The sequence below is a fragment of the Vidua chalybeata genome, chromosome 6 (genome assembly GCF_026979565.1).
Source record: "Vidua chalybeata isolate OUT-0048 chromosome 6, bVidCha1 merged haplotype, whole genome shotgun sequence".
Classification (NCBI taxonomy): domain Eukaryota; kingdom Metazoa; phylum Chordata; class Aves; order Passeriformes; family Viduidae; genus Vidua; species Vidua chalybeata.
The window spans coordinates 56,726,795-56,748,768 of record NC_071535.1 but is presented as its reverse complement, the minus strand read 5'-3'; the positions used below and the strand labels follow the sequence as shown (position 1 = coordinate 56,748,768).

The window sequence follows — 21,974 nt, the reverse complement described above, 5'->3', positions numbered from 1 at the left end:
GTCCCTGTGTGTGTCTACGTGTCTAGACATGTACCTGTAAATCTGCGTATGTCTCAGTGTGGGACTGTGTGTGTGTCCACATATCCAGCTGTCTCCGTGTGTTTCTCTGTGCCCGAGTATGTGTTCATGTCTGTCTTTGTATCCATGCACCTCTACGTGTCCATGTCTGTCTGTGCATGTCTGCAAGCATGTGCATGTGTCTGCATGTCTGTGTCGATCCTTGCGTCTGTCCTCTGCATCTCTCCGTGTGTTCATGTAGGCCTGTGTGGCTGTGTCCACGTGTGTGTCCCTGTGTGCCCACGTGGGTGTGTATTTCTGTTCTGTCTGTGTGTGTCCCTCTTCCTGTGTGTGCATGTCTGTCTGGAAGTCTGTGTGTCCATGTACCTGTTTGGTTGTCTGTCCATCTGTCTCTCTCCCTGTGTTGTTTGAGGCCCTTCCTCATCAGAGGACAAACATCCCAGCAAGGTCCAACTGCAGCCAGGGAGCAAGTGGAGATTTTACCTTAAATCCAGAGAGTCTGTGCTGCAGTTCCAAACCAGAGCACAGGCACTGAGCCCTGCATCCTACACCAGTGTGTCACCAGCTTTGGCCACTGAAACCCCTCCAGAGGAGCTTTTTAGAGGTTATTTTAAAGGAAAATTTGTCCCATCTCTCCCTGGAGGGAACCGAGGCACCACTGTCAGACCAGAACGTGGGCACAGGGTGGCCCCCTTTCCACACACTGCCAAAGTTCCAGGGCTGGGTTTTTCCCTCAAACCCTCTTTGGAAATGAATCCCATAGAATAAACATCAGTCAGAGAGACACATATGGAAAGCCAGGACACAACAGCAGGGCCAGGGTTCGCAGTTTTCCTTCCTCCAGGGCCACACCCTAAAGATGATTCTGTTGCACAGGGACAGTGGCAGTGGCAGGCAGGACATGCTCTGTCCCTCCACACAGCACATTCCAAGTCAGGTTGGCCAGGTTCAATCTCACAGGCTGCTCCTACCAACAGCACTGGCACAAGCTGTGACACTGGACAACACCACTACAGTCTCCTTCCCTCGAGCCTGCCACAATTCACTTTCCAGCCTGGAGACCTCTAATTCCTGCCTTGTGTCAACTGCTCCCCTGGGAGCCATCTGAGAGCCAGCAGAACCCAATGCTCTGCTCTCCTCAAGCTGAGCTCCTCTGTCCCTTCCCCATGCAGAGCATCAGTGCCCCAACAGCTCTGAACAGCACAAATCCAGAGGCCAAAGCAAGGCCTGACACAGCACCGGAGCAAAATGCTCCATGCTGCAGGGGGCTCCTTGAGGCATGGGCATTCCAAAATTGACCAGGGCTCAGCTGGACTATGACACAGGGAACTTAAGCACGTGGAATTCATGGCATTAATGTCCACTGATGTTTGAAACCTGAGCAAGGAAACCCACCACAACTACTTGTGCCCTTATAACTCCATCACAGTTTCTGCACTGCAACCCTTCTGTTATGGAACCCAGCACTGGCACAGGGGATTAATACCAAATTTCATGAGAACAGCTGCAATCTTTTACACAGATTTCACCTCAGTGCTAAAAAACACCTTCTAAATGTAGTTTTCAGTGTGCACACAGAAGCATCACTAAAAGCAAAGCCAGGGCTCCCATGAAGCACAGACCACGCTCTGCATCACTCCCTTTCTCCCCAGGGTGCCTCTGAGCCCGTGTCTGACACCTCCCCGTCTGCACAAAATGGGGGAAAGTTCTGCAAGATGGGAAACAGACAAACAAATAAATAATAAATAATAATAAATAAAGGCACTAAACCAAATGTTACTGCAAGGGTTCCTGAGCACACCTTGAACCTGACCATCCCTCCAGCAACACAATTCAGTCACACCATGGTTTGGTTACTCACAGACTCCAGAGAGGAGAAGCCATCTGATTTTCCAGCACTATTTCTTCCCATGGGATTCAGATATCCTTGAGGATTCCTTCCTGTGCAGCCCTGACTGTGTTTTCACTTACCTGCCAAGCACAGGGCGATGTGGTATTTTGCTCAGACAGGCCTCTCATCAGGCCATTACACACAGAACTCCAATTCAACGGCAATTGAGACAATAACGTCTAGTCAGACACTGAACAGCAGCAGATTCAGGTTCAATCTCTGATCCTTTCCAAATTTTCATCTTTTAAGTGGCATATTCTAGATCTCATCCTGTGGCCCAAAATATTAAAGTGAGGCCAACCTTTGTACTAGATAATTAAAAATTAGATAATGGGGATGTCTAAAGCAGAGAAAGACTCCAACCCCAGCAAGGGAGACAAACAGGACACTGGAGGACCTAAACTACCCCAATCCTTTTTACCTCCATAACAAAGGTACTGCTGATGTGCCGAAGGCGCTCAGAGAAGGAGCTGCTGCACACTATCTATTCCATTTTAGAGATACTCTCACTGCCCCACATATCAAGATTCCCCAAGATTACCTAGATTATTACTTGTTATCCCCATTTATACCCTGGTCCCAGGGCACAGCCAGCAGCTCTCCCCAGTCTGCAGGGGAAGGGTGGCACTTGTCTCAAACAATGTCTCAAACCAAACTCAACAATGTCAAATTCAGGAGCCTCATTTGAACCAGGGTCCTTCTGTTGCCACTGGTTAAAAAACAGGGGCCTATAGACAAAGATTTGTTCTGTTCCAAAAGATATGGGATAATAACCTGCTGCATCCAGCATCAGAGGCCTGTTGGAGGAAGACAGGCACCATTATACACAAATCAGTGCAATTGGGATGTGACAGCACTGACAGATTCCCTGTTTGATTCAGCAAATTGTTCATATAAATACCATGTGCCATCTTCAAAGGCCTCCTGGATGCTGATTGCCAGGGCTATGCCAGCAAGGAAAAAGGCTCTATACCAACAAAGCTGACAGGAAGGAAAATAAAAGGGAAGGATTCAGGGGAAACATGACATAGAACAGTGGCAAACTCTGAGACACGAGTGCACCCTTGTAAAAGAGGAAAGATACTCAGAGAAAACAGCATCTCTGAGCATAATTATCCACTGAGTAGGCTCTGAGCCTGTCAGAGAAGAGGCTACACCTTGTTGTACAATCAGATGTCACCAAGCATACATGAAATCCCGACCTGAACACTACTGCAATACAAATTCCAAACCTGCTCTGCATCCTCATTCTCCTACCTGGCTGCCTGGTGCCTGGGGAAGGAGCTGTCGGCCCTGGAGATGGAGCTTCAATCTTTCAGCTAATCTAGATTTATTTTAGGATTTATGTTTGATTCCACACTCATCTAAGTAATGGAGCGGTTAATTGGTGCTGTGCCATGCATGAACTGCAAAGAGAGAAACATAAGAAGCAGGAATTAAATTCTACACTGCACAGGAAGATGGATCCTTTCTGCATTCCTCACAAATATGGTAATAAGATTTTAAAATTTTATAAGGTACTTGAATGCAATTTTTCCAGGGCCTTCCCTCACAGTGTTTAGTCAGATTTGGCTAAAGTACAAAATGGTGTTAAATATAAACCTGTCATCCCCGTCTCCAAGAAACCTTTGTTTCAGGACTAAGGATCCAGGCTCCTGCCCCAGTCTCCTCTTGTTTTAGAAGCCATATAGCCACAGAACAGGGAAGTTAGAGCAGACTTCAAGGTTTCACACTCGCATCTCTGAACTACAGACACATTTTTAAGCATCTCAACACAGTAACAGGCTTATGAATAAATCAAGAACTACTTTAATTTAAAACACAAGTGCAAAGGATTCACAACTAAAGACAAGCAGGACTGTTTGTTTCAAATTATAAATCTTTTCCAAGTCCTGCTTTCTTTGCATTAAAAAAAAGCAATATATCTGGAATACAGAAACATTTTACATCAAAAATTTTCCAGTGCAGCTAAGGAGGAGCTTAATGAATTAATTTCAACCAACTCCATCAGCCCAAACTTAGACATCCAGTCTACAGAAACCTCCTATGACCTCTCTTCCTGCCATGGGTGAGAGAGTGATTTTGTCCTTCAGCAGGTGTCTGAACCAAGGGGATGAACCATCTCTGGAGTTGTTCCCCCAGGGCTGTTCCTCTCCCCATGGGCTACAGAGCCAACCTACACGTTCCGCAGACTGGGTGCCCCCCGCTTTGATGGCTGGCAGCAGTACAGATGAATTCCATCCCAAATTACTTCAAGTAATCAACCATGGCTTCAATTTTGAAGCAGGATCTGTAGCTGTAGCAAATAGCAGAGGACAGAGGTTATGAACATCTTCTGAAGAAAACGCAGTTCTGAGGTCAGTTTCTGAGACAGCAGGACTGTCCTGAGAATAACTAAAAGTCCAAAACCTTGGTATCTGGAGTTTCAAAACAAGATCCCAGCTCCACATCTATGAATATATTCTTGAGACCTCACAACAACACACACCATCACTGTACAATGTTAATCCCAACCTAGAGTCCAATTACCTTGAGGATCTTACTGATCAGAGAGTGCAGCATACAAAATACCTAAAACTACATCAAAATAACTGAAAGACCTGTTTAGACAACCAGAAACCCTCCAGATGTAAAGGGCTGATGGGGAAGGGCAGACCAATAGACAGACAGCAGCACACAAACACAAAAATCAATCCTGGGATATGCAGGATAGCTCAAATATTTCCATTTGGTCACCTACAGCATCCCCAAAATACTACCCAATAACTGCCCCAGGGCAGCACTTCTCAGCCTCTCCAGGGAGAAAGGACTGGGAAAGTTAGCCACAGGAACATGCTGTTCACATTCCAACCAGCACACAAGATGTTGCAAATGGTGAATTTTTAACCATAAGATCCTGGTGGTAAGAGCACCTGGTCTTCATAGAGTCCACTTTGAGGACCATATCCAAGGGTTTCCCCCTCCAAAAGATTAAAATCATGAAATGGATTCAAGATTGACCACTAAACCATACGCATTCTGCAGCAAAAGGGAAGCATGTTGATGCAAGAGAGCCACTTAGAAACAAATATATACATATCACATCTGCTCCCTAAGGAAGTGTGTGCAGGTTTCTAGGTCCATATTTAACCAAGGGAAATTAAAATAATCTGTGAAAAGGTCTCAGAGGAAAAAAAAAAAGTCTTTGTGCATTGAGAGTTTAAAGGGGTCTGTGCCCCAAAGTGAGTCAGCTCATGGTTCCAGTGCACAATGAAGGAAACAAAGATCACATTTCTAAGTGGGAAATATCATTCCAGCTCAGTAGTCAGCAGCCCGGGTGTGCAGAAACCCTCAGACATTCAGAAACACAACTTCAAACTCCACTTTCGAATGCCATCCTTCGGCAGCAGTGATCCGCAAGCCATGGAATACCCGCTTTATCCTTGAGACAGACTCGGTCTCACTTAGATCTAGTCTGTATTGATTGTCTTCAGCAAAGGAGAAGCCACAGAAGGCTGAGGATGCATGGACAGGATTCACATTTGTCCTCCAAAACAATCACTGGCAAGTTCCAAGCACCATTCACAAGTTGAGACTGCCTGGGCTCTTAATTTTTTCTCTGTATTTTTTTTATAAACACTCCTTTTCCCTAGAGTTTCCCCTCATACACAGTCAGCAGGTGGAGGTGCGCTTCCTGTACTGTTGGATAAGGGGCACCAAGCACTCTGGAAGTCCCGTCTGGAGCAAAAAGGGGTGATCCAGAAGTTCTTGTGCCGTTGCTCTTTCCAATGGATCCCGTGTCAACATCCTTTCCAAGAAGTCTCTCAGAACTGGGGAGGTCTGTGAAAAAGCAACCAAGCAAGTCAACCCTGCAAAGGGACCAGGCACAGCTCATGCAACACCAGGCTGCCGAGGTGAGTGTGGTTAAAAGGATCCTGTACATTCCCGATCTGTATCCCTGTTTTTCCAGCAATGTGACATGGGTCACATGCTTTTTATGCTATGGACATAACTTTCTGTCACTACTAGGCACAACACTTAGGTTGTTTTCTTTTGAATGGGATACAGTCAATTAAGCTAAGACTGCCTGCCACATCCTTCCATTTGGGTTACTTCTGCTTCCCATTTTGTTACTTAAACTTTCCTGGATTTCAGCTCAAAAACTCAGCAGGACTCCTGCTACCTGGGCACATCACTTGGGTGGGAAGGGGGCATCAATCCATTCTTTTACTGGTCACAGATTATGGAAAGGTAGTTAAATAGAGTTCTCCACTAGGTTCTGAGAGCCTGAAAAACCCTCATGCTAATGGTACAAGAAGATGAAGAAGCTGCAGCACCAGTACCAAAAAGCTGAACGACCTCAGAGCTTTGTCCTTTGGAAGAGGTATAAAAGCCTGGTAGTAGCCAGCCCCAACCACCACTTCATGACCCTGCACATCTCTGGCTGGTTTAATCCTCTGCATCATTAAAATGGAATAAAAAAATTATCTTGGCATATATTTATTTATTTTAATGCTGATAATTACATCCAGTTTAGACTGGGGGCATTTTCCCAGCTCTGGTTCCCTCAGTAGATCCTGAAATACTGTTCACACTGAGATATTGCTCATCTCAGGAGTGCTTTGGATGACTTTGCGTGGGATTGCCGGCGAAGGCACCGCACAGCTCAGTGCCAGGATCCAGCCTATATCCCTGTCTATCAATCTGCCCATGCTTTAGCAATGCAGCAGGGATTATTCTAGGTGGCATCCCTTTAACCTGCTGCCTCCAGAACTGCAGTCACTGACCACAGTGAGCCATGAATTGGCACTAGAATGGAGGGCTGGATCCACAGCTGGAGCTGCACTCCAGCAGGACACTGGGGAGGATTGCCCACCAGCCTGTAAATTGGAGGTCTGCTGGAAGCTAGTCTGCTTCCCAATACAAAGTGGAGCAGAGCAAGACCATAACCAGCTCTGGCTGTCACAGCCTGTGGTATGCCCATGTCACCAAGCAAGGCATGACCCAGACCAGGATGGTTTTACACTGCCCAAGGAGGGCAAGCACCAGGTCCAGAATGTGACCATGAAATTTTAATTAGTGTTGCAAAGGCAAAGAGGAAAGAACAGCTGTTGATGTTGGAATGTGTGCTGTTAGTTCAGCAGTCTACTCTCTTAAATAATTCAGTTTTAGTAGCTGCAGATGCTCTGATTAATTGGAAAGGCTGGGTAGCTCAGGATGCTGCAGAAGCTGTTTGATCTCAGAGGCTCGGCATGGAATGAAAGGAAGACTTCTTTAAGCAGGCACTGAAAGATGATCACTATTTCTTATGTCACTGCTACTTTTTCCTAAGAAACCATGGAGCCAAGTTCATCTTCTGAGCTACTGCAGTGTCTCCATGAGTTTGCATCTGTCCTGAGCTTTCCTGCTCTGACCATAAGGCAGCCTTTGTAGTCCTGAAGGCCATGAAACTTCCAAGAGCAGGGATCCTCCTGTCCCCTTCCCTGGAAGATAAGCTACTCAATCAACATCAGTAAGCTGGGAACTGCTGGGTCCACCTGAAGCAGCTCTGACCTGCACTCTCCATTTATGCCCAGGTACCCTCACATTGCCAGGGCTGTTTCCTAAAGCAGCCATCAGCTGTCAGCAGCAGCTTGGAGCCACTAAGACCCCGAGGCCAAAGCTGTTCCCCAAGAAACATGTCCTAGCAAGACCGTTTCCACAGCCAGCTGCACTGGGAACAGCTGATACGGATATTTGCCCATGATAACCATCAGGCTTACAAGTGTTTGGCAGCATGCTCACCCTGTGGAAGTTTTTAAGTTTGGGAGGAGGGCTGTCACGGAGTCTCTTCATTGCCTGGACTGGAGAATCACTGAAGTAAGGGGGTTCTCCATCTACCATCTCTATCACCATGATCCCCAGGGACCAGATATCCACCTGTGGGAGACAATGTTACATCAATACACACACTCCAGAGGAGCAGGTCCCTGTTTTGTTACTTTCACAAAGACCACAACACCCCAACCATGACAAATGTTACCAAGAGAGTCCAACACTGACGCCCTTAATGCTTTTTGGCTTCTTACAGGAGTTTAACAAAGTCAATTTTGCACCCAGGACTGAGCCATGCTGATGTTGCAACATGTAAAGGTGCGCAAGTAACTGCTTGTACCTGGCTGGTTGGTAAACAAAACTAGTCAGTCTGCTGCCACCTGCCCAGAACTCCAGAGTTCCCATGTCTGCTTTCCTTGAGGTGAGCCTCTCAGAGCTCACATCTACCCCCCTTTACATTATGGAATTGATTTACTGATCCCTATAATGTCTCAGGCTGCTCCTTGCTCACATTGGTACACAGCAGATACAAGTCTAGGCCAAGCTTTAGGTGCAAAAATAGAAGAAGTTGATGCCTTGGTCCTAGAAGCAGAACAATCTGTTTTTCTACTGATTTAGGAAATATTGATGTCATCACCATCAAAGCTGTAGTCATTGTTGGGTTTATTTTCTAAAGAGAATCTAGAGACTTCCTAGAAAAGCCCATAGTTATTTTCCCGTGACACTTCAGAATATTACTTGCTCTCCTGCTATGAGGGAGGTGGTCTCTTACCTCAGTGGTGTATGGTATCCTTGCAATGACTTCTGGAGCCATCCAATAAGGAGTACCCACCAGGGATTTTCTTTTAGGTACATCTTTACTGATCTGAGCACAGAAGCCAAAATCAGAGAGTTTGACCTGCACAAAGAGAAAAGCAACCAACCTTAAAAATAAGCCTTAAACAACACAGAGGGAAACACCACAGACAAAGATGACAGAGTAAGAGGACGAGGGGAAAACAAGGGATTGGGACCAGAAAGGAAATAAGAGACAGAGGCTGCAGCAGCAGAAGACAGGAAACAATTTGTCTGAGGAAACACACCCTGCCATCCAATGTCAGAAGAATGGAGTCGCTCTTGATGTCTCGGTGAATGACCCCCTGAGAGTGGAGATAGGACAGAGCCTGCAGCACCGACTCACACACTGTGGCAATCTGCTCCTCGTTCAGTCTGCAATTAGAGACAAGGGACTTAAACTGTGCAGAGCACAGTGCTCCTTCACAGGGGCACAGGGGTTTAAACACAGCCACTTTGGTTCCCTATGACAATCACCATCTCACCTTCACCATTCTTCCATGTCTGTTACTGAGGAAAATATTTTTTACTTGATGGCTGACAACTTTTAAGTTTTCATAGGTTTAATACCGAGAAATTGCACTTTGAATTCTGTACCTAAGTTCATTCTTGCAAGATGCTGTTTCAAGCAGTTCTGACAGGCAGCAGTGCTGCTTGATGCCAAGGTGTTGCAGTAACTGGTGAGACAGCTTTTTTTAAGCAAATACAGTAAAGACATTATTCACAAGGCTTATTGTGCAACTGTATCCACAAAACATCCAAATGCATAATTTGACAGCAAATATAGGGATACTTTAGGATCCTTTAGGTGTTTTCTGCAGACACTTGGGGTACACTCACACCTAACTAAAGATGGCACAGGCTACAAGCAGGGAAGGCACTACTGATTTCTACTACTGTTAGCACATGGAATATGAGCGCCAAGAACCCCCTCTTTAGAAGCCGCTGTTGTTTAGAATAGCAATACAAAAACCTTCACAATTGAGTAAAAATGGTAGAAATTAAAATTCTCTCCTGTACCTGGGGACAGTGACAGCTCTGCATTTTTACACTGAGCAATGCTAGAAAGTAAATAGGCAGTGGCAGTAAATCATTTCAAAGAATAGCTGAAGTACCCAATTCGAGTACTGTGGATTCCTGGCCTATCTCTAGCAGTTGTTCTGAACAACCCCTGGTTGAAGACAGAAATGAAACGTCCTCAAATTTGGGTCTGCAAGCGAGCCTGAGGAGAAGAGAGCACTCAGAAGGCAGAACTGTGCAGTGAGTCAGTTCTAAAGCCATAACATTCCTAAACCATCAGCAGAGAAATCTACACTTGTGCTGTTTGTTTGGCATCCCATACCTTACTCTTGCAAACCAGGATAGCTACAAGGTTGTAGCTGCACTGTGCCACACTCATGGCAACTAAATCTGAGGGATGTCAGGGGGCTACTTCTGCCTTTAAGATTTAACCTGAAAAGGGAGAGGGACAAAAGGCTACCTGTGGGACTTCACAGCACAGAACCCAATGTTCTCAGGAACAGAGCTTTTCATTTCATAGTGCCTGAGCTGATCGACCTGAAAGCCCTGTGGTTCCAGAAGATCACAAGAGGTGCACTTTCACCCTGTCACGTATGGAATTTGGTTTCAGTCAAGTGACTGCATAGTGTAAAACAGATTACTGGAGGATTACCTCACTCGTGGAGATGTAAATCACTTATCCCTCTCAGCAAAAGTTTAATGACTGCAGTGATGGTATTTTTCCTTCCTGGGAAAAACTGGTAAAGGTTTGCAGCTTACTTTTGGTTATAACAGATCCTTCTTCCATCATGAGGAAAAAAAAAAGCATTCACTAACAGGTTCAAAGGAAGCTTCTTAAAACAAATCTAGGCTGAGGTCTCACTGGTGGATATAAATACACAGACCCTTCATAAACATCTTCATCACTTTTTATCTGTAATTCAGTACTAGCCAAGAGCTACAAGAGTTTCACTGGCCCTGTAAGCTGTAACTGAGCACTCCTCAGGTTTAAATGTTGGCTTGCAGACCCTGAGATGCCTCTGAACTCAGTTCTGGAAGGGCCTGCCCAGGTAAGTGTCTCCAGGAGACTCCTTCCAGGTGGGGTTGTGGGGGCTACAGAGGACAATGTGGCTCTTGATGCCTACCAAAATTGTGCTTCCAAAACACAGAAGCCAACAGAGCAAGATACATGCCTTAAATCCACCAAGCAGAGTAAGATACATGCCTTAACCCACCACAGGACCTAGGCCAAGCACATACGTGAACTAAAGGTATACTGTGATTTTTTTTAAAAACTGAATACAATTAGTGCTAGAAATATTGCCTAACTGTAATACAATTAAGATCCTGAATCTTCCAAAAAAAACCTCTCATCCTACAGACTTTCTTGGTCAGTCTTTCCACTGGCATTCCCTGCCCCAGTTCCCAGCCTTGCAGGACTGCTCTGAAGCAGGAGGAGGGTGCTCCAGAGTCATGGGTAAGACACAATCACCGTAACTGCATCATCAGAACACCTTCTGAGAGGGACCAGAGGCATCTGAGAACAACTTCTTTGCCCTACAGAAATGCTTTGGGTACTATTGAATATGAAGCAGTGTAGATAAGGAAACAAATTTAGGAGAGTGTCCAGTAGCTGCTATCTTTAGGCAATGAAATTTGGGAAAGAGTCCAGATCTCAAGGCTCTGCTGCACTTTTCCAGAGGAGTTAGCGAGGCTGAATTTGTGGCTAAGGTTGCACCACTGAAAACTATTTCTGCATGCTCTTTAATACTTATTCAATGAACTTCCTGGCCAGGATTCAACAGATATAGTAAACAACACTTTTTATGAGTACTGTGTTTTACAGGGAAGGTCATCAAGGAGATAACTAGTGGGTATCTAAAGGGATCAGTACTTTAAATGAGTCCCTTTTACATCAGAAGTATCATCAAATATTCAAAATGGATAACAGTTATAAACTGTAGTAGTTTCAGGGTGCTGCAAATACAAGATCTCTGAGGGAACCTATTTGTCCCAGAAATCCCCACTCTGCTGCTCTTGCTCTCCCATGTTGATGTCTGGGATTTTTTTACCTGATCTGAGACACGATATCTGTGAGGGCTCCTCCCTGCAGGAACTCCATCAGCACCCAGAGCTCCTCTCCCACAAGGTAGCTCTTGTACATCTCCACGACGTTGACGTGTTGATAGTCCCTCATTATCACCACCTGTAAAACCACAGCGGACAAGTGACCACCACAGAATCACTCACCACACTTCATCTTATCCAACCAAGTGAGCACACACAGCCCTGCAACTACAGCACAGAGCCTCCATCCCCCCAGCAATAGTTGTTCTTGGTATGAGCATAACACTACTAAAAGGAAGACGATCCTGCTCTTCCCTTCCTTTTGCCACACTGATTGTTCCAATAAGGACAGCAGAATCCCCCTGTCTTCAGCACACTCACCTCATTGAAGAGGAGCTCTCGGCGCTGCTGCTTCCTCAGATCCATCATTTTCACAGCCACCTGGCGCCCCGAGTGCTTCTCCCGAGCGATGCACACGATTCCTGTGGAGCCTTCCCCAATCTTGATGTAATTCTCCAGCAATGTCCTGGGATCTCCCTGGTCCACAACCATCCTGAGGGCAGCTTTGAACTGCTCATGAGTTACAACCACAGGATCCTCACTGGCTGGCTGCCCCTTCCCAGCAGAGTCCTGGGGCAGGTGGAGGTTGCTGGAACTGGTCTGGGTCTGCCGGTTCCTGGGGGACCCCGCTGGGGAGGGCCGGCCTGGTGGCACTGCCACAGCCTTCTCCGCTGTTGGCGACTTCTGGGGGGTCCCAGCTTCGGAGATCATCCTGGGGAACTCAGAGGCAGGTTGGTCTGGGGGGAGAGACTGGGCTTTGGCTGCAGGGCTGTGGGGGGAACCCCACTGCTGGGGCTTGAAGAAAGCATTAGGCTTCAAGAAGAACAAAGAGGAAAGTGAGAGGAAAAACAAAGTAATGGTTGGATTAACAAGCAGAAGGGTGAGGAATCAGTTCTGTGTCATCCCACTCTGCCCTAGCACACCTTGGAGCAGACTGGAATAAAGAGTTTCATTCTTGTCCCCAGGTCTGCCCAACATACTGCTTGGATGAAGATCTCCTTAGATGCAGATCTTCAAGAATCCCTTAGGGAAGGGGTGCAACACTTTAACAGCCTCCAAATTGAGGCAGTTTAAAGGGAACATGCTTTTAAAAAACCACCAAGACACAAAACCCACAGCAAAAAAACCCAGCTGCTAAAAAGCATTCCAACCTTGCCACCAAAAATCAGGGGCAACCTGTGCTGCAGAGAATTTGAAAATCCTTTATCCCTCTGTGCCTCTGATCTTGCTTTGTATAAAAGGAAAGGGGATTCATGCCAAGGCTGTAAATCACTTTGAAGTCTTGGCCTAATTCCCTTTGGGTAATTACACTCTGCCTACTGAAAACACTCTGCACTTTCCACTGGTACCTGCAGAGCATTCCTGTCGATCAGGCATGGAACTAGCTCTCCACTTTGGGAAAAGCACCAGGCACCAGGACAGCTGGAAGCAGCCAACATGAGACTCCGGGTACACAGAGCTACCTATCACCTTGCTGGCTTAAAACTGACCTGCAGTGAATTTGGATTAGTAATGCTCAAGGTTTTTGGAGACCTCCCACTCAAATGACAAGCAGGCCCAACCCTATTTAGTGTAGGAGATGTAATAAGATCACAGCCTGTGGGAATGTGGCTTCAGGATATGCATTCCCATGCCAGGAAGGATAAATACTGTCATGCTAATACTCATCCTAGAAATGCTGATTAATTAAAATTCAACAACGTTTAGCAGGTGGGGTACAAAATACATTATATACACACATATGTATATGTAAAATATACAGAGAATATGTATATAAATATATGCAAAAGAATAGTAGATCTGTCAAAGAAGCAACTTCAGAAAGAGCAAACCCATCATTTATATTATAGGGCAAAATAGAAACTTCAAAGCAAAAAGCTTTTTCTCTCTCACAATTCAGAGAGATTATTAATAAAGTTAATAATATGGGCATGGGAACTGAAAACTGCCAATCGAGAATTTTTTACAAGAGCGCTCATTTTCCTTGTCTCAGACAGGGAATAATTGTGTAGGATTTAATTCTATGCACTTTGGGTTTTAATCAAGGATTTTTGTCAAGAGCAGAATCTGCATAAGCCTCACACACAGAGAGGCCCTGGAAAACACGATTTAGCAGCATCAGGGCACAGCACAAACACAACTGCCTGTCAGGAGCTCCTTCCTCCCCATACACCAGCTCCACCCCTGCAGTCCTGTGCTGACATGCTCACAGCAACACAGAATTTACTTCCCAAATCTTGTTTTGTCTCAGGAGACAGAAAAAAACACACGTTTTACATAACCCAGAGCATGCAGAAGGACACACAACATGCATACAAGCTCACACAGGTTTGCTTAACCACGTATAAGTCCTATTTCCTGCTCCTGTAATCTGACAGTCCCCATGTACATGTTTTCTGTCTTGGGACATTCTGAGGTATCACTACTTCTTCCACTCCTTCCCTTCATAAGGAAGGTGCACTCAAACTTACCATGGTGCTTTTCAAGGCACCACCTTCCCATTTCAGCCAGCTACCCAGCCAAGTGGTGGATGCTCCATCTCTGGAAGTGTTCAAGACCAGGTTGGAGCAGCCTGGTCTAGTGGAAGGTGTCCCTGCCCATGGCAGAGGGTGGAACCCAAGGGACACTGAAGTCTCTACCAACCCAAACTAGTCTGGGATTCCATGATTCAGCTATATTCCTGTTCCTTTCATCTGCAATTACACATTTCTAACACATCATCAACTCCATTAGAGCAGGAGACCCAGATTTTCATCATCAAAGGCTGGTAAGAACATCTTAGATAAACAACTACCAGGGATGGCACAGATCCCTCACTAGAGCAGGGAGATAGATTAGTCTTCCAGGTCTTCCCTACTCCACTCCTCTGACAAACAGCCGGACTTCAAACACTCCCAAGCACATTCACTTGGCTGGTAACTTCTGGTCCTGCTCCTTGAAGTGCTCAGCACGGCAAAGACACTGAGAAAGACAGAAGTGGCCAGTTCTAGGTACTCAGGGGACAGGCCTCGAAGCAGCATAGATCAGCCCAGAGTCACTGAGACAGCAGTAAGTGCAATTTGCAATACACAAGGACTGCATTCTTTCAAAATCTTCTCCCTTGGAAAGGAAACCCACTGTGCCCAAAGCCTTGAGCCTGGATCTTTATACAAACTGCAAGAAGCTGGACTGGAGACATGTCCCTCCAACACCCTTCAGAACAGCCAGGTTGGTTTGGACAGTGGTTCCTGCATCCTCCTCCCAGTTCAGGCACTTCACAGCTGTTGGGAATCAGCCTGGCCCAGCACCAGCTTTGAAGACACCATACAAGCAGTGCAAAGAAGACGGATGCTGCGTCAGCCCAGAATGGAAAAGAAGCAATGGCTGCATTTCCTATCCAATACTAGGAACCAGAGATTTTCAACAAGAACAGAGATTTTTTAACAAGAAATGAGTCATCCATTCAGGACAGCTTTCCTGGGGGAGCTGTAGCTATGAGCTGTCCCACCCTTTACAAAATCCAGCAGTCTGACTTCCTGTGTGACAGCACCGTGGGTGCTGATGCAAACCCTGCTGCTGTAGTGGCCTGGCAGATACAGCTATAACCAACACACTCCCCCAAGCTAGTTCTGGTTTGCACAGGCTGACGAATCCACTGCTAATGCAAATCGTGGCAAATTCCCAAATGGCAAAGGCTTTTTGGGGCCAGCAGAATGGCATTGCAGTTATGCCTTTACCTCACAGAAGGTAATGACTAAGACCCGTTGTCCTTCTCAGCCCACGCTCCTGCAGCTCCGCCAAACCTTCTGCTGGAGATCTGGCTGCCATCCTGAGCTGTGCCTCGCAGCATCTTGTGAAGCTCAGGCGGACCACCCATTTCCCCTGCTCAGGACTATTTTGATTCCAACATTAATCATAACAAGAGCAGATGGTTGCCCGATGTTTGCAATTAAATTGGCTGCATGTGTAACCTCTGGAACTGTAAAGTCAACATTGCAGTCCAGGGAATAACTTACCTTGATCTGCAGAGGAGGGCCTGGCTTGTTTGAGGTGGTGGACAAGGGGAACACGCTGCGCAAGAGCCTCCTCTTTAGGCTGTTCTCCCGTGATTTGGAGTTGGGGCTGCCCTCCCCTGAGGGTCTGGCATTGGACTGTCGCTGAAGCCAGCCCTCTTCCGGGCTCTTCATTGCTGTCTCGCTCTCCCCCGGCACAGTGGGCACATGCTGCAGCCCAGAGGTGCGCTGCAGACAGCTGCCATCGGTGCCCTGGAACTCCGATGGCCCCAGGGACTGTGCTTTTGTCACCATCCCGTTGGGATGAGACTGCCCTTCCAGGCGGGATTTGTAATCCGGCCACATGGTCTGCCTCCGGGCCACCTTGGACCCACCATTGCAGTTGAGGTAGTTCCCATACTTGTCTGCCCAGTCTCCTTCAGGACTCTGAAGGTACATGTCTGGGGGTCTCTCGTCTCCCAGGAGCCCAAGGGACTGGGCTCTCCTCCTGCTGGTAGGGCTCCTGCCCCTTAGAGTGTTCGAGCTGATGGCAGAAAGCTTCTGGATGTCATTGAGCAAACCAGAGATGTAGCCTTCCACTTCCACAGTGCTGCCCCGCACCACGGTCTGGGAAACAAAGGGAAGGTGAGAAACAAGTCAGAGTTGTAAGAATCAAGGCTCAATTTGTCTTGCCAAAGGTTAGGTTTTGTACATATAGCCAAAGACAACTTAAGGAATTCAGGAAAAATGACCAATTTATGTCTTTTGTTTCATTGTCCTTTACTGAGGGAAAAAAAGTCCTTGGGTTACATCCCACTGCCAGAGCAGCAGTGCTGTCAGCCAGAACAGTCAATTCTGCTGTTGTGCTCACATCCTAAAAGACAATATTAGAGCAAAACTGGGATATTTCAACACTCCTGGCTTTCTTGTGCTGAAACTGTGTGACGCTACATACATCACTAATGAACTCAACAAGCTCCTGAAATATTAGTTCTCAGAAGTTCCAGCATGCTGCAAGATCCATTTGCAAAACTCACCTTTGCTGTGCCAACACAAGGTTCATCTCTCCCCTGAAGCACTCTCAATAGCATTGTAATCAGCATCCCTCAGTCTGCTTCTCTACAATTTCTGCTAATACATCCCAATCCTGACCAGTGCAGACCATGCTGTTCCAACTCTGCCTCCCTGCTCTGCCAAGCTATTATAATTAAAAATTATGAACAAAGGGTCACAGCAGCTCACAACTGCCTTGTAAGCAAACACTGAAGAACAAGGCTTCCATCCAAACAGGCACCAGCTCTGTACAGTAGGACACTTGAAGATGTTGGTATATTATATAATGTTCTACCTTGTTTTTTTCTGGAACTGAAAAGCTTACAGAAGCTGTTCTAGTACTGGGAACCAAAACACTTCATTTCTCCACAGAAATTCGCAGCACAGGATCACTCCTACACTTTCATGTACCTCTGCCTGAGGAAAGTCCTTCCCTGGAGTGACAGCAATCTCCTGTTTGCTAACTGAGCTCCAGGGATCTTCTAAACATGCTGAATTAATTACACTGAGACTAATACTTAGCTGGTGCAACACAGTAGCTTCACAGTAATTTCAATAGAACACCACCACAGTGCACAAACGAGCACCTGGTTTTCTCAGCGTCTGAGAATGAAAGGCAGAACAGAAGATTTTTGTTCAACGAGGTGAAGAAAGGACTCACTCCATGGTACACACACATTTCCAGCTGCAGCTGGAAATTCTGGTCTTCACTCCTACTGTCTCACCACACACAGACACACACCCCTTCCTCCACAGCCCAGCTGCTGTCACAGAACAATGTGCTGGGGACATGAACTTTTTGTCCAAAATGGACAGAAGTAATGCCAGAAAGACAAGGGTATTCTCAAAATAAGAAGCCTTCAACAACATTCTATGGCCTCTCCAGAAAATCCACTACAGTGCTCTTCTCCCCTTCTAGCTAAAACTCCCTAGAATTAGACTCAGCTCACTCCTATGAAGTCAGACCTAGCCCCAGCAGACATGAAAGATGGAAGTTAATCTTGCTTTGCTGCTGTGTTTTAGGATTGCATCAGATTAATGAGGAAACATCCAAATTTGAGCCAAATGTATATGGAGTGCTCTTACATAGCTCATGCCTTACTGACCAAAACTGAGAAATTATAACATGAAATGCGCCTTTTTATAAGCTACACACAAACCCAGGAACTACTCTGATAATTTAATCCAGGACTATATACAAGGGCTTAGCCAACTAGCACTTGAAAAAAAATCTAATTGATTGATATAATTGAACAGGAGTTTATTCAAATAGAGTTTACCAGAAACAGTCAGCTTTGTTATGCAGTCTATGAGAGTTATGCATTTGGAATTACAGGGAAAAACAGTGCTAGTTTAAGATGATTCTTTAGTTTTTTTAAAGCCTGTTGGGTATTCTGTCCTTGTTCTCTTAAGGATTTGCACCTCCTTTCAGCTTTTACCATCCTTGGGTTTAGTAAGTCAGACATGAAAGTCCTGACCAGCATAAGGCTCAGGGCAAACTCTAGGAAATTTCTTCACACACATTTCTGTTTCAACAGTGATGCCTCACTATTTTTTGAGCATCCATTGCCTAATACTTGAGGAAACTTGGCTTGCTCTGGAAATGCCATCGGTGCAGTGCCCAGAGCCTCACTGAAGTCAAGATACAGGGGAGTGCTACCACTTCTCCCTGACCCAAAGCCCCCTACACTGTGATTAATGAAAATTGGGTTGCTTGACGTGATTCTTTTCTTGATAAATCCATACTGGCTGCCAGCTATTACCCTGCTATCTCCTTGGAAGTGGCTGCAAATAGATTACTTGCTTATTTGTTCCAGTCTCTTTCTGGGGATAGAAATTATTCTGACTGATCTGCAATTCCTTGAATTTCATTAGGCCCAGCTGACTTGAAAATATGCAACTTCTTAGCTAAGTCTCATTTCTGTTCCTGTTCTTTTCTTATTCTGGCCTGCATTCCCATCCCTTAATCATGCTAATTGCCAGCCCACTGATCACACTTAATGAAGACCAGAGAAAAATCATTAAACACATAGGAATTCTTGGTGTCATCTGTTAACCTTCTTCCAAAACCAGCAGTGAACAAATTCTTTCCTTCATCCTTCTTCTCCTCCTCATTGCACTCATGATGTGTTCCTTAGTGCCCTTTATGTTCTTTGAGAATAACATCTCTTTTTGTGCATTGGCCTTCCAGATTTGCTCCTACGTGAATTTCTTTTCTCTTTGCCCTTTATAACTTGACCTAGTTTCCACCCTTCTGAGCAATCCTCCTGCAGTTTAAGCTCATTACAGAGTTCCTGATCTAACCAAGTTGGTCTCTTATTACACATTTTATCTCTCCTCTGGATTGTGCTCCTATCCTCTACTACATTCTGAACCTCAAAGCACATTCAGGACACCAGGCAATACTTCCTGCCTTTTTTTTTTTTTTTCACCTATTCTTCCTAAGCAAGTTTTTCTTTTATAAACCAGCATTCTGCTCAAAGATCCTGATGAGCCATTTCATTTGCAGGTTTGATTATGTACTGAAGCTTACATTAAACCAAATATAGTCCTCTTTAGTCCCCATGCTTTAAGCACCTGTACACAAAAAGCTAAATATATTCATCAGATAGACAACTCTTTTTTTATATCACTCCTAAAACCCAAGTAGCAACATCTCTGTTTTACAACACACCTTTCAGTTTTTAAGCCCCTGCAGGGTTTTGTTTTTTTTGGTTTTTTTTTAACTGGGAACAAAAACTTCTCCCAGGCAAGCAAGATTTTAAGCACAATATTTCTGTCACCATCTTTCATTTCATTTCCTGAGAGGTCACCACGAAGTTGCCTTTTCCCACAGCATGTTCCTGCTGTCACTTACACAGTCTCCTGATGCCAGTACTAGCAGCCATCTAAACCCACCCATCTACAGGAATCACTTCTTTTTCCTTACTGAAGGACATTGTCCCATTACTATGTCCCACTTTCCATTAAAATGCTGGTTTATTAACCATTTTAGCCCAAACTCTAGTTTAGTCCTTGTGGTCCTTAGTTGTCCATGAAATGCAAGGCAGTGCTGCATTGTTCTCTCTCCCAGTTAGGCTTCCCAGGCAACTTAATTACCAGCCAGATTTGCTCACCCACGAGAATGACAAACCTTCTAAAACAGGTCTCTCCACAAATTCTTCTCTTGGCCTCCCTGTACAACAGCTGGTCCTGTCAGCTAGCACAAGAGCTTTCACAGGTCCCCATCACTGTGACAAGCAGCCAGCTGGTTATTTCAACAGTGACAGCAACAGGTCAGGATCCTACTGTCCTTATTCCTGATGAAGCTACTATCACCTTGGGCTATCAAAGCCTGCTATCCACTGAATTCCATACGGACACCACCCTTAGTCCCATTTATGGGGCACCAGAAACAGTGCCTCAACTTCGAGGCAACTTCCCAAGGAACAGGAAAGAACTGTCTCCTTCCCTCACCTTCATAGGCTGGAGCTGCATCCTTGTGATTCTTGAAGGGTCTACCACTGGCTTGGGGCGCCTCAGCGTGTCCAGAATATTCTGCCATTGAGGTGGCAGGCCCACAAATTTGCCCTCCTTTGGATCAAATGAGGTGTGGACATGGTGCTCAAAGTTCTGCGGGGCCGAGATCTCCGGGCGTTTCTTCTTCTTCTTACGGAACATGATGCCTGAAGGGCAGAAACAACACCATCAGTGCCTGTCTAGGGCTGAAGTGCCCAAGCAGTAAAATCAGGTATCAATTCTATGAGTTAATTATGTTGTATTGAGAACATTTTCCAGTGAAAAGCACTTTATCAGGAGTTGATCACCTGCTTTTATAGATGAGGAAACAGGCACCAAGAGAGCGATGATTTTGCCCAAGGCCACCTTGCAGGTTCATGGCTCAGATGAGCTTTCTAGTGATTTCCTTTATTTCTACAAATTCATACTGCCTGATAAAACTATTTAAAAAGTAATTAAGAGTTACATATTTATATTTTACCTGCTCGTACCTACATTAAATGGCTTTGGAGTCCAGCCAGTTAGACAGCATTTATTCCACCACAAGCCTGAAATTTAAGGTGGCAATGAACAGGGCTCAAGTTGTCTTCTCACTGCTTACTCCAAGTAAGTAATATCCACTTGGTTCCCATTTAAAGACAGCAGAGTTGTTGCCAAAGAAAGAGCTGCCAGAGACTGACTTTGGATCTCAGTTTTTCTTGCTTAGACAGAGGGCTCAGGAGGGAGAGAGGAGGTGGTAGGTGGAAATCAAACTCTGTCAGCAGGTAGCTGAAGCAGCTAAAATTAAAAACTAAGATTCTTTTCCCTTGGGGGCTTGAGAGAGACAGCTTCTGTGAACAGCCAGTGCAAGTGCAACAAGCCAGAAGCACCTAACACTGAAATATACCCAAACACAGGAGACTTCAAAATCTGAATTAAGAATTTATAAACAAATTTATAACCAAAAAAGATACTTAGACAGAAAGCTCAGAGATTGGACCTTTCTGAAATTGGGAAGATATGAAGGAAAAGGAAGAACAGAAGAACTGGAGTTCTGGATGCAGACAAGAGGAGGGAAAGCTGGAGGACTGCAGTGGATTGACACAACCTCTTCACAAAAACCAGATAGGGAAGATAGGGTGAGGTAAGGAGAGCCAGGTTTTTCACAGTGGGGAGTGGTGGGAGTGAGAGACAGGCATAAATCAAAACAGGAGTGGTCCCAAGAGCATAGAAGGAAAAGCTTTCCTGTGACCAGGAGAGTCCAACATTGGAGCAGCCTGCCCAGACAGGCTGGGCAGGCTCCATCCTCAGGGGTTTGCTCTCAAAGCCAAAGCTCTGAGTAATCTAGCCTGACCCTCCAAGATGACCCTGCCCTGAGCAGGGGGGGTTGGGCTGCACCTTTCAAGGTCCCTTTTCCCCTGAAATGTTCTTTGACTCTATTCACTGCTTTAGGAAAAAGCTGCACTGGTTTTTTAAAGCAATTAACATCTGCCAATAAACAAAAATAACAATATTTATATGCTCTTCCTTTTCCACAGACAACATTAATATTGGCATTTGCCTCTCACTAACACTTGCTTACAGCCATGAATGCCATCTCTTCCTTGACATCAGGGTGAGGATTTTTGCCACTTAATCTTCAACTTTGTAGCAGTCGCTCTTCCCCTGTACAGGACCTCAGCTTCCAACTATTTGTGCTGAATAAATATTTACAAGGGTCAGAGAGACAGACCGCATAGAGAGATAACCTGCTGTGGTGCAGACATGAACACACTTCTCGAGGACACCAGTCTCCAAAATCAGCACATCAC

The 21,974-nt window shown here is 45.5% G+C and overlaps 1 protein-coding gene across 3 annotated transcripts in view; it reads right to left on the bottom strand.

The window, feature by feature from the left end:
* Nucleotides 1–3,695: 3,695 nt before the first annotated feature.
* PAK6 (p21 (RAC1) activated kinase 6) overlaps nt 3,696–21,974 on the bottom strand; it is a 37,974-nt gene continuing 19,695 nt past the window's right edge. For 2 of the 3 annotated variants that reach the window (XM_053946587.1, XM_053946588.1), the window contains 8 exons: nt 20,143–20,351; nt 15,658–16,260; nt 11,984–12,475; nt 11,608–11,741; nt 8,785–8,911; nt 8,475–8,600; nt 7,673–7,807; nt 3,696–5,728 (listed from right to left, as the gene is read on the bottom strand). In XM_053946587.1, coding sequence (XP_053802562.1) covers nt 5,561–5,728; nt 7,673–7,807; nt 8,475–8,600; nt 8,785–8,911; nt 11,608–11,741; nt 11,984–12,475; nt 15,658–16,260; nt 20,143–20,346 — 1,989 coding nt within the window. In that variant the 5' untranslated portion in view covers nt 20,347–20,351 and the 3' untranslated portion in view covers nt 3,696–5,560. Of the gene's footprint in view, nt 5,729–7,672; nt 7,808–8,474; nt 8,601–8,784; nt 8,912–11,607; nt 11,742–11,983; nt 12,476–15,657; nt 16,261–20,142; nt 20,352–21,911; nt 21,920–21,974 lie in introns of those variants that run through there. The other variant, XM_053946589.1, reaches the window with a different exon arrangement.